We start from the raw sequence: 12,417 nt of genomic DNA on the forward strand, positions 1-12,417 counted from the left end.
CGGGAGCGCACCCCTCCACGGGGATTCGAACCGCCGACCTTTCGATCGGCAAGCCCTATGCGCTGAGGCTTTTACCCACAGCGCCACCCGCGTCCCTAAACAAGTATAGTTTACGTTAAAATCATAAAATGAAAGCACAAGAGCACCCAACAGCAAAACATCAGCACAGAATAGCAGCGAAGAGCAATGCAGGAGTTAGGTGATGGAACCTCCTAGGGTTAGATGGTCACACTTCTGCTATGCGAAGGATTACATGACAAGTGTGAGCTTGAACCCAGCGTGCTCCTCCTCTTAACACGAACAGTGCTGGAAATACCAAAAAGTCTGAGCGAGTTCTGGCTTTCTAGCCTAGCACATGCCACCCAAAGGATAAAAGGTGGCACTTATGAAGGGGCACAACCCGTGGGATTGTGTGGGACAGAGTGTGTCAGTTCCAGATAAAATGGGTGAGAAAATCTGTGTCCTTCAGAAGTTGCTGGACTACAACCCCCATCATCCAACACAGGGTGCTGGCTAGGACAGACAGGAGTTGTAGATCAGCAACCTCTGGAGGGACCCAGGTTAGCCACTCCTGAGTCGAAGGGGTCTCAGGTAGCAGAGTTGAGGAAAACCTCTGTCTGGGTCCCCAGAGAGCCACTGCCCTTCAGAGTACAGAACTAGGCTGGGCAAAGCAATGTGTAAGGCAGTGACTCAGTACAAGACTGCTCCATGTTCCTTTCTTGCCTGCGAGGCTGAACATCTTCCAAGTTCTCCTCACAAAGGGTCAATTGTGGCTCAAGAAACACTGGGTTTTGCTCACTATGTTCTTCCCCATACCTCTCTACAGATCATCCGTGCCTTGAGCTTGTTTCGAGAGCTTCCCTCTTGTTGGACTTTCATTAACTAACTAGGGCAGGAAATACCATCGACTGAAGGCTGGCAGTAGGGAAAGAACCTCTCGTTTTATTGAACAGTGCTCTCTGCTGGCAGTCAACGTGCGTTGAGATAATATTCTGCTCTGGGTAGTATTCCGCCTACATATAGGTTCATGTCGAAACTCTGAAATCCTTCAATCTTAGCAAGCCTTAGAATAGCTCGGTAAGGTAGGCCGCTATTATTCTGTCCATACTGCAGATGAGATTGAGGCTGGGAATCTATGGCTTGCCTAATGCGCCCATGGCAGAGAGAAGGTTCAAACTAGGGAGTTCTCCACTTAGTTGACACAGTAACAGCAGTTGTCTAAACTAGCAACATTCAGGCCATAGTGGAAGAACAGCTCCTGGGCCCCAGGTATTAGGCAGTTTCCTAGCCTGCCATTCCATCAGCCTGAAGCATACGGAAGAAAGGACCGCTCCATCAGCTCCACTAAGAAGCTGTCTCCAGCAGGCTTTTCTTCTCCCTCAAATGCCATCTTGCCATTGTGTCATACTGCAGCAGAGCAAAGAGAAGGGAAGCAGGACCACTTTACTGGCTCTGATGCAAAATCAGAAACTTTTGGCTGTTCCTCTCCTTGAGCAGTTTCTCTTCCAGCTAGTCAAAAGAACTCCATATCTAAGAACTAGTTTCTGAGTTTCATTTACTTCCTCCTCCTGCCCAATCCTTTTTCCTTTTGTGTTGTGTCTTTCAAATTTTAAACCTAGGGACAGGGGTGTTTGTGGAATGCTCTCCTTAGTGAGGTGCGTCTGTACTGACTTTCAGAAGAACTCTAAAAACATTCCTGTTTCTCTAGGCATTGGATGGCTGAAAGACACTACTCTTGGCAGCCCTGAGGTCACCAAATGAAATAATGTCTTTAGCTGGTTTTTAGAATGCGTTTAACATGCTTGTAACTGTTTTTAGTTGTGATTTATCATGGCTGTTTCTGCAGTCCTAGACTTTTTCGGCAGGAAAGGTAGGATATAAATTGGATGAATGATTTATTGATTGCTATTCAGTCTTTTTTTTTTGGCTGAAGAGTAGGGTAAATAAACAAGCAAACAGACATACACAATTTTAAGGATACTGAAGGAATTGTAAACATACTTAGACTAACATTCAAAGTGAGCAGCCTAGAGCACTGGCTCTCCCAGCAAAGCCTGAGCACACCAGGGGAACAAGAAACAGCTCACATTGCCTGGCATGGTATCCTCACGTAGGTCCTGTAACACTGCTCCCTTCAAATGCATCCAAAATCATTTTCAAGTCATTCTCAAATGCTACGGCAAAGATCACTTTTTTAAAAACTGCTTGTATCACACCCTGAGAGACATACCAGGTTTGTTGAGGAGGCATCGCAGCTCATACTCCACGTCAGCCTGACGCTGCTCCAAGTTCTGCTGCTTAAAACTAAAAGGAAGGAACAGAGGAGAGTTACATGCCAGCACCAAGATGTGGGAGCAGCGGGATGGGAATCTTCAGCAAGGCAAATATATTTTTTTATTTTTAACAAAATTTGCATCAACCGCTTAACTGGAAGTAAAACTTCGAAATGGTTTACAAAAGGCATAAAATATACATTAGAATTATTGATAAAGTTATTTTTTTAAAAACAATATATATAAATAAAATCAGCTAGGCTAAAATGACACATTAAAATGTCTGTCAGTTTTTACATGTTTGGGTAAAGTTTCTGGCAGGTGCTGAAAAAGAGTACAGTAAAGGCACCTGCCTGGTGTCAATAGGCAGTGAGTTCCAGAGTTTTGGTGGCGCCCCCCTGCAAGATCTACTTCTTACAAGTGCAGAACTAATATTATGTGGCATCTGTAATAGTGCCGGTTAACTAGATCATCCTCCTTGCCATTATGGCATTCCCTATCACAGCTGACCCAGCAAAGTCCAGATTCTTTCAGAAGGTTGGAAGATCTACTCATGGATGGGGAATCTGAGCCTCTCAAGATGCTGCTGGATGACAGTTCCCATCATTGCTGACCACTGGCCATGCTTGCTGGAGACAATGGGAGATGCAGCCCAACAACATATGGCGCCCCCCTCTGATCTACCTGTTTGGGGTGGCCTTTGGCGCTTGGGATTGAGCCTGCAAAGAGCGGCACTTGCCCCCTAGAAAGTGTGTGGCCATTCATCAATCATGTGTACTTACATATAGATGAGTTCAGACTCCCGGCGCACCAGCATGTGCTTCTCGTGGATGAGCTTGAACCAGTCGACCAGCAAGCCGTCTTCAGGAACATCTGCTGGTCAAAGGGACGGAGGAAGGGAAAGAGCTGAGAAGGCCACATGGGTACGAAGCTACCTTATTGTCCTGGCCTATCTCAGATAAGAAAGATGCACGTCTGACAGTTAACTCTTTGTTGGCTAGAGAAACATTTACAGCAGCTTCCATCGTGCTCTGGATACACATACTCACACACTTCTAGCCACTACGCAGCTGTCCATAGGTCTGGGCCCTACAGAGAAGTTGCAGCAACAGTGGGGCGCCCTCCCATCCTCAGGCTTATCTGACGGGTGGCGTGCCCTCAATCTGAGACCTCCTGCACAGAAGTAGTCACTGCTCTTCCCTTTTCAAGCCCCTCCTGCTCCCGGGCAACAGGCCGGGGGGACAGAGGAAGGTGGGGAATCTACTGACCTGTCCCTCACCTGAACCGTCTCTTCTTCTGCCTTGAATTGCCCTGGCTCCTGCCTTGTGGGTGGCATGGCATCCCATAAATCACTGGTCCCTCTCCAGGGTCACTCCCCTGTCCCCCTGCCTCTGCCACACACTCTTCAGAGCCTGACACTGATACTGAATTAGACCATTGGTTCATCTACCTTGGCAGTGGCTCTCCAGGGTTTCAGACCAGGGGACTTTCTCAGCCCTACGTAGAAATGCCAGGGACTGAACCCAGATCTTTGCCACGCACAGCATGTGCTCTACCACTGAGACCTTCCCTGAGATCTGCCCACCACAGAAGCAAAGGGGTGAGGCAGCTACAGCAGCTCTTACTGTTAGTCTACATTAGCTTCAGGGGACCTGAAACCTAGAAATGCTATTTTTGAAGCAGAACCAGGACATGCATAGAGGCATTTCCTCAATCACCTCCATCTCCGGACACAAATACCAAACATCCTGGAGGGTTGGCTTTTGTTTTTAAACCTGACCCATCTTTTCCAAGTTGCCAACGCTTAACCTCTTCCCTCCTTTCCTTTCCTCTGAACACAGAAACCCTTCTGCCTGAAAGTTCCCTAACCAAGTATTATGTGGTACATATTTTAACAAATAGGGAAAATTCATATACATAGAATATTTTTTAACATTCACCCCATGAATATACACAGTGGGATAAGCAAAGATAGGCAGGTGGTGTCCAAGCCATGGAAAAGCAAACTTGGCTGCTTTATATCAGGTGCGGGAAACCTTTGGCCTTCCAGATGTTGCTGAACTACAACTCCCAGCAGCCCCAGCAAGCATGGCCAAAGATGATGCTCATATATCCTGCAACTCTTCCTGCCTTCTGCCTCGCCCTGCACCGCCTCACAGGCAGCGATCCACCACCCTACCATTATTTTCCATGCTGCGAAGCTTCCTTTCCAGCTCAACCCCTCGATGCTCCAGCTCATCCAGCTGTTGCTCAATGCTGTCCATCTCGCCATAGATGTCCTCCACTGGAACATACTGGTCTGACTGAACCTGTAAAAAGGCAAGGAACCAAGGATCATGCTTCCTGTCTCTAACAAGGCAGGCGTGGCTTTCTAGAAGATAACTACTGACTCCAGGGTGGAAGTAGGGAGATAAGAGTCATGGGGAATACATTTTAAAAAATATGTATCTGTGAATTAGGGCAAGATGTAGGGCAGAACCTGGCAGGGGTGTCCCACCCAAAATCCCTCCTAGCCTCCTTACCTAAAATTATCACTACTGAATGTTTCAGATGGTTTCCTACACAATCATGAGGGACAGAAACTTGTTTTGGCCGACATTCTTCAGGAGACAAATTCTGGAGTCCACAGAGTAAACATAAGGCACTGGTGGGGAACCTCCAGCCTGCAGGCCTAACTAAACATGTCCTGGCCCCACTTTGGCCTGTGCTGTCATTCCCCCAAGCCTTGCCGCAGCACCTGCCCCACACCTGGCCCCAGATAACTGTTCCTCTGCAAGCGAGGCTTGCCTTCAGCACCTTTAAAGCCAGGTTTCAGGCTCAGCATTAAGAATCTGCCCCAGCAGCTTTTGTTATGGTGTAGCTTTCAGAGGAAGCCACAACCACTGCATACAAATGCCTCACACCAGCCCTTAGCTCTCAATCAGCCCGCTAGAAAGTATGCAATCCTTCTTCACAGGGGTGGTATTCAATTAAGTTTTACTCAGAGTAGAACCCACTGAAGTTAACAAACACGACTGAGTTAGCTCAGTTAATTTAAATACTCCTTTTGTGAGCGATTTGTGGGAATTTAAGTAGCATGGCAAACAAGGCAGAAGCCCCCAATCCTCATTACCTTCCGTTTAATTAGTGGGAAGCCATGTCCTGGAGCAGGAGGCCTCGCTGGCTTGGGTCCCTTTGGAGTCTTCTTAATGGAGGGGGATGTGACAGGCGACGGCTTCCGGTTGAAGGGATTCTCTTTGCAGGATGACTGGGGACAAACACACCAAGCAGAATATCAAAATATACCACAATGGGATCCTGAACCTACCACTCCACCCTGGCACTTTTGAGGACCATATCTCTGGAGCAGGGACTCAGCTCTGCCACGGGGGGTGGGGGTGGGATCGTAGTAGCCAGGCCTCTTTTACAACAGACACAGGCCAGGGACTCCTGATCCTGAGCAAGGGAAATGAGGCAGTGCACACGAGAAATCACAAATGCTGGGGACATTCCCAGCAGCCATGCTCAGCAACTGTGGACAAGCCAGCCACAGTAAGACTGCCCTGCAGTTCAAGGGATCCTGGTGGAACAGGGAATTGCATGGTGGAGCAGTGGGTTTTACATTTCCCGGGATAAAAGATGGAGGGAGGGGGGCTGACACGAAACCCTGCAGCACTCTGTGGCTGGGGAGTTTTGTGTCAGCCCCCTCCTCTGCAGCTCATGAGCCACAGGCAGCCTTCCTTTCAAGCCCTCTGCATGTGATCAGGTTAGTAAAGGTACCCCTGCCCGTACGGGCCAGTCTTGCCAGACTCTAGGGTTGTGCGCTCATCTCACTCTATAGGCTGGGAGCCAGCGCTGTCCGCAGACACTTCCGGGTCACGTGGCCATCGTGACAAGCTGCATCTGGCGAGCCAGCGCAGCACACGGAACGCCGTTTACCTTCCCGCTAGTAAGCGGTCCCTATTTATCTACTTGCACCCGGGGCTGCTTTCGAACTGCTAGGTTGGCAGGCGCTGGGACCGAACGACGGGAGCGCACCCCGCCGCGGGGATTCGAACCGCCGACCATGCGATCGGCAAGTCATAGGCGCTGAGGTTTTACCCGCGTCCCAGGTTAGGCTTATGTTAAAGGGAAGGGGGAGAGAATGGAGCAAAAAGCCAAACCTGATGGAGAGATAAAGCAGGGGTGGGAGAATCAGAAGCCCCCCAATTAGATCTGGCCCTAAGCCCCATTAAACACAGCCCTAACAGACTTTTCCCATGAGAGCAGCCTTTGTTGTGCATGCTATCTTTAAAGCAGCATTGACAGAGGATCTGAAACCCTGTGCAATACCTTATAACAGCAGCTTCTACCAGGTTAATTATTTGTAAGGCTGCAAAATAAGAAGTACATAACATAACCAGCAGGTGGTGCTAGAGGCGAAAGTGGAGAGCAGACCAAGAAGTTGTCATGTCTCTGGGAATACAGTGCTGCCTTGGTTTACAAGCATAATCTGTTCCGGAGGTCCGGGTGTAAACCAAAACAGGTTGTAACCTAAGGTGCGCTTTCGCCAATGGCGAAAAAATTGGTTGTAATCCAAAAAAGGGTTGTAATCTAAAATAGGCAAACAGACACTTCCGGGTTTGACGTGGTTGTAATCCAAAACGGTTATAATCCAAAGCGGTTGCAAACCAAGGTACCACTGTACAAAGACAGTGAAGCCCTAACTCTGGCTGGGACTTCCGGGCCAGATGCTTTGTTACACACACAAACATGAACATGCACACACAAAAACTTCTCAGTTCATTTCAGGGACCTTTCAAAATAACAGAGCCAAGGCAAAAGGTCATTGTTTTTCAAAAACCTGCAGGGACGAAGGATGGGTCTCACGACCAGAACCTAGGAAAGCGACTCCAACTTACCTTTGGCTGTGCTTTGGGTGATGGAGAGCTCCTGTCAGCCGCACCACTCAGCTCCGAGGCCAAGAGGATAGGCGTGGGAATGGCCCCGGCCGAAGGCTTGGGGGAGGCACCCCCAGGGGAGGTTTTCAAGTTCCCAGATGAGGAGGTACGGGCAGTCTGTGAATGTCCCCCTTGTGCCTCGCTGCCATCGCCAGCCAAATCGCTGGAGGATGAAAAGGAGGAGTTGGCCGAGCTGCCGGGCAGGGCTGTGGAACACTCCTCACCAGAGGAGGAGAGGCGGGGGAGCGGGGGGCCTGAGGAGGAGACGACGGAAGTGGCGGCCGGGACGTGGACTGCGGGCTCCGAGGAGCTCTTGGGCACGGAGGTCTCGTCCAAATCATCTGCGCCCTTGGCCAAACACTCAGATGCGATGCTCTCCAGGCTCAGGGCGGGCGAGGGGGTGGAGGAAGATGGCTCCGAGCGGGAGAGTCGGGAGATGGGGTGGTGAGCTGCAATGAGGGGAAAGTACAGGTGAGACGAAAGTGGGGGAACTCAGGCCCAAGCATGGCCCTTTAGGCCTCTCTGCCCAGCCCTCTGAACCCTTCCCATGCCACACCTCCCACTGGCCTTGCTTTGGCCCCCAATTTGCCTGCATGGAATGTGTCCTTGAACTCCGATGTTGCCTTTTGATTGTCCATTCGGAGGACAGAGAACGATGCGTGTGCGCAAAACCTAGCCTACTGGTCCAAAGGCTTTGCTGCCCCAGCCAATTTGGCCCCACCCACCACAAAGTACCGAGGAGTGAAGGCAGCGCTTGGGAAGAAAAAAAGTTATAGCATGACAGAACACCTTTTCCAGACAGGCCCATTCAAAAGATGGGGAACCTGTGCATCTCCCCTTCAACGTTGCTGGACTCCAACTCCCATCAGCCTCCACCAGCATGGCTAGTGGTCAGGGATGATGGGAGCTTGAGTCCAACAAAGCCCTGAGGGCACCCCAGCCACAGCAAGCATGGCAGGACCAGGTCTCAAACATCCAAGCCACGTTGGTGCAAGCCATGAGACAGCTCATTCTTTTCCTTCCTGTCGGAAGGCAGGGTGGAGACTCACCAAGAGGGGATGCGTTGGGGGCCCTTGGAGCTGGCCGCTTCTTGGTCTTGGGGCTGCTGGTGGGGGTGATGCCGTACCAGGGGTGAGGCCCCTTGGAGGCGGGCTCGCCCTCACTCTGCTCTTGCGTGCTCTGTTGTGCGATGACTCCCTCCTCTTCTTCCTCCTGCTGCTCCTCCTCATCATCATCCTCAAAGGGGTTATACGGCTTGGGCTCCTCCGGAGCGGGCTTGCCTTCCCTGCCTTGCGCTTTCCCTTCTCCGCCTTCATCCTCCTCCGAAACCCTCGAGGGGCTCTCCTTGCGACTACCCGGCGGGGGAGGCGGAGGGGCCAGCTTCTTCTTGGGCTCTCCCTGGACCAATGCAATCCAGGGAGGGTCTTTGGGCCGCGGGCACTCCCCAGTTCTGGAAGGGGGAGAGTACGAAATGGAAAAGAGGCTCCTCCCAAGCAGGGAGGGGCCCACCTGTCTGTCGCTCTAGAGAAAGCAAGCCGCTGGGTCTCTGAAGCCCAAGGCTGCACATATTCTGCAAGTGTGCCACACAAGACCACAAGCTGATACTGAACACAACATTCACTCCACCCCCCTGCAGAATCTTAATTTACTTCATAACCCTTTGCTTAAAAAAAAGAAAAAAGATAGACACATGTATATTTTGAAGGCTGAAAAGCAGAAAGCAGATTTCCTTGGTAATGAATCATGACTTTTGTTGTTATGTTTAGAATATACACAGCCCTGTTATTTTTTTCTCCAATCTTTCAGACAGGAATACTGAGCAGCAGCTTTGGATTCTCAAGCTAAGAATAGTCTGATGCACTGAGAACAACCCTTTCCATCTGTGCTGGACTGGGAGACATCAAGTGACTCAGACATGACCCTGAGCCTTTCCATCTTCCCCTCTATGTGGTTGAAATTGCTAAGAGCTACTTAAAGCATGATGAAGAGTATTGTGACACCTTAAAAACTACCCGGTTTCTTAGCTTTGCTAGTCCTTAAAGGGGCCACAAGACTTTTTGCAACAGACTAACATAGCTACCCCTTGGAAATCAAGACATGCTGTTCTTCCTACACAGGGTTCACCTGCATGTATGATTTACTATCTAGTCAGCCTTCCCCAACTGGGTGCCCTCAATATGATTTTTAACTCCACCTCCCATCAGCCCCAGACCACACAGGAAGTGTTCAGGGATGGTGGGAGTTGCAGGCCAACATCATCTGGAGAGCACCAGGTTGGAGAAGTGTGGTCTACACAGTTGTTTGTTAACTTGCATTTTGACAAGAGATACACAGACTGAAGGGGGTGTTGCTGTCTGCATTGCTCTGCAAGGACCCAGGATTCTCTCTTCAATAGATTGTGGGGGGGTGTCACTACTTCAGAATAACAAGTTCTGAATGAGCCCCCATCCCTCACTTAAAACCTCCAATGAATGCCCATCCTGCAGCTCAATTTGCATGGATAGGGAAAAAGGAAACTGGAGGGAAGGTCGACATTTATCTCGCTGTCTGAGTGTGATTTGCAAGCGAAAGTGACATACCGCTCGGAGGACGTGGGTCTGCCTCTGGGCTTCGGAACAGGAGGACCGGGCTCAGGAGGCCTACCTAATCCAGAAATGAAGAACACAAGAAAGGGTGCAACATTAGGGGCTTTTGTATTTAGGAGGGGGGGAAAGACAAGTAAGGGAGAACATGATAGATGTGTATACAGCTATGCACAGTTTGAAGAAAGTGGATAGAGAAAGGATTTTTCTCCCTCTCTCGCAACAGTTTTCAAACACTACTGAATTTGTTGGAAAATTCAGGACAACAGTTAATACTTCTTCACATAGCACACAGTTAAATCTATGGGATTCATTCCCACAAGACATCGGGATAGCCAGCAAAATAGTTGACTTTAATGGAGGCTTAGACAAAGTCATGGCAGATTGCCATAATGGCTAATAGCTCTATGTTTTCCCCCCTGTACTGTCAGAGGCAATCTGCTGCTGAATAACAGATGCTGGGAACCACAAGTGGGGAGACTGCTCTTGAGCTCTAGTCTTGCTTGCAGGCTTCCCATAGGCCTCTGGTTGGCAACTGTGAGAGCAGGATGCTGGACTAGATGGGCCTTTGGTCTGATCCAGCTGGGCTCTCCTGATGCTCTTAACATACCCATGTGTCTCATCTCCTAGCAAAGACGTCCAAATCGATTACGCTGGGATAACTTGTTTTTATAGCCAGGGATGAAAGCTCCCAACATGCAGCTGCGCAGCATCTTGCGAAACCTCAGAAACTAGGAAAGTGGCCAAATAAATCTTCTCTTGCCTTCTGGGAGCATGACTGCACAGCCACACAGCTCCTTTCCCTCCATCCTGGCTACGGGTCTCTGATCTATGCCCAAGGCACACCCAGCCTTGAATCTCCACGCCCTTCTTTCCATCCACTCCACTGGTCCTTACCAGAAAATTGTGCTTGTGGAAGAAGAATGAAGTATCACACAAGGAGCAAAGGCAGTTAATTCGTGGGCACAGAGTCCAGGTTATCTGTCCCATCAGAAGGGTATGTTTAACAGGACAAAAAGGCTTTCGCCAAGCTGCTACAACTGAAAGGTACCTCCAAAGGTTTTCTCATACAACCCCCTGACAATTGTATTTATTTATGCAGAGAATTCTATACTGCCCCTCAACAAGAATGGCTGATTTACAAAAAAGAGAAAGCAGGGACTCTGCTCCTGCAACATCACAGGTGGCCACCTACCAGAGATGTTGTAGCAGCAGGTTTCCTGCCTCAGGAGTCTAACTAGATGGTCTTTGAGGTTGCTTCTATGATTCTAAGATTCCAATCCACACAAGCTGCAAATGAGAGCTCCCATTTCAGTTTGGCTATTGCCACGGTGCTGCAGATGGGTTTTTCACTACTTCCCTCTGTGTACGCATTTCCTTACCATTGGCCAGTCCAGCGCCAGGCTCACTGGATCCCTCGCTTAGCACGTTGGCTCTGGGCTTCGGAACAGGCTGGGAGCTTGGCGGTGACAGGGCTGCTGCTGTGTCTGTGCTCTTCCTGGGGGCAGGCGTGGGCCGAGCCTCCTTGAGCTGCCCGTGTTGCATGAGCAGAGGTGGCTTTGCTGGCACAGGAGGTTTGGGGGGTGTTTGGGAGCAGGTTTCAGATCCGGGAGCAGGGGCGAGTGTTTCGTTCTTTGGCTGCGCAAGAGGCATCTCGCTCTCCACTCCATCAGCTACCCTCTCCCCCGTTTTGCCTATCTCTTCCGCGGCAGATGGGTGCTCCTCCAGTATTCCGTTCTCTTCCTCTGCACCAGTGCTCACTATCCCAGCCTCTCCGCTTTCCCCCGTGTGCTGAAGATCTGGGCTTGGCCTGCGCTCCATCCTCCCACTCAGGCCCAACTTGCCACGATGCTGGGTGCACACAAATGTGCCCAGTTCAGGTCCAGGCTTGTAAGAACCAGGGAGGAGAGTGCTGGAGCATTCCTTACACCTGCCAGAGACACAAGCAAAGCCTGTCACCAAACAGTGGAGATAGGCAAGAATTGCGGAGTTGTGATCACAGGCACCCTTAGAAGAACAAACTTCCGTTTATAGCTTCGCCGAAGATGTCCTGTGACACTCTAGGCTAAGTCACTTAGCTTCTCTGTTTCTTGATTCCCCATTTGTCCTCATAGAAATTACAACTGATTTGCACTTCTAACTCAGGCTATAAGGTTTTCGGAGCAGAGATTAGTGCCGTCTCTCTCACACAACTTAAACTCAAAAGCAGTTTTGCTCTCCGGGGCTGGATCTGTCTTCCCTCTTTGTGTGGGCAAATATGACACCATGAAGTTAATCAAGTACATTTTATTCCTCAGAGAAAAGAATTATGGTAAGTAAAATAATCAAAGCTGGTTGGGGAAATGTGCCTCTTTCCTGAGAAACAGATGTGCCCCTCACTTTTCCTACACTACAGTCATACACCAATAACACGGAAAGCAGGTCACAACTGGGAATGAGAGCGAGACTTATGAGCCTCATGGATTTAGTAGCAGAACATCACAGTAGAGTTCTATATTCCCACACTTGCTCATATTTTTGAAAAAATTGATATGACCTCATCATTTAACCTACAGTAGTGGTGTGAAAAAGCCTTGAAGCCCCATCTGTTTCAGCTTTCTTTTTTCTTTTTAGGCTGTTGGGTTTTAGAGGACTGGGTTTTAA

The 12,417-nt window shown here is 49.6% G+C and overlaps 1 protein-coding gene across 2 annotated transcripts in view; it reads right to left on the reverse strand.

Moving 5' to 3' along the window:
- Positions 1 to 12,417, reverse strand: part of MICALL1 (MICAL like 1) — a 32,459-nt gene that overhangs the window by 4,490 nt on the left and 15,552 nt on the right. The window contains exons 6-13 of one of the 2 annotated variants that reach the window (XM_081928211.1): positions 11,157 to 11,704; positions 9,772 to 9,835; positions 8,242 to 8,642; positions 7,154 to 7,641; positions 5,386 to 5,520; positions 4,453 to 4,582; positions 3,056 to 3,149; positions 2,231 to 2,304 (exon numbers count right to left, since the gene is read on the reverse strand). In XM_081928211.1, the coding sequence (XP_081784337.1) occupies positions 2,231 to 2,304; positions 3,056 to 3,149; positions 4,453 to 4,582; positions 5,386 to 5,520; positions 7,154 to 7,641; positions 8,242 to 8,642; positions 9,772 to 9,835; positions 11,157 to 11,704 (1,934 nt within the window). The remainder of the gene's footprint in view (positions 1 to 2,230; positions 2,305 to 3,055; positions 3,150 to 4,452; positions 4,583 to 5,385; positions 5,521 to 7,153; positions 7,642 to 8,241; positions 8,643 to 9,771; positions 9,836 to 11,156; positions 11,705 to 12,417) is intronic. The other variant, XM_081928212.1, reaches the window with a different exon arrangement.

This window comes from Podarcis melisellensis (genome assembly GCF_964234715.1).
Source record: "Podarcis melisellensis genome assembly, chromosome: 10".
In the NCBI taxonomy this organism is placed as follows: domain Eukaryota; kingdom Metazoa; phylum Chordata; class Lepidosauria; order Squamata; family Lacertidae; genus Podarcis; species Podarcis melisellensis.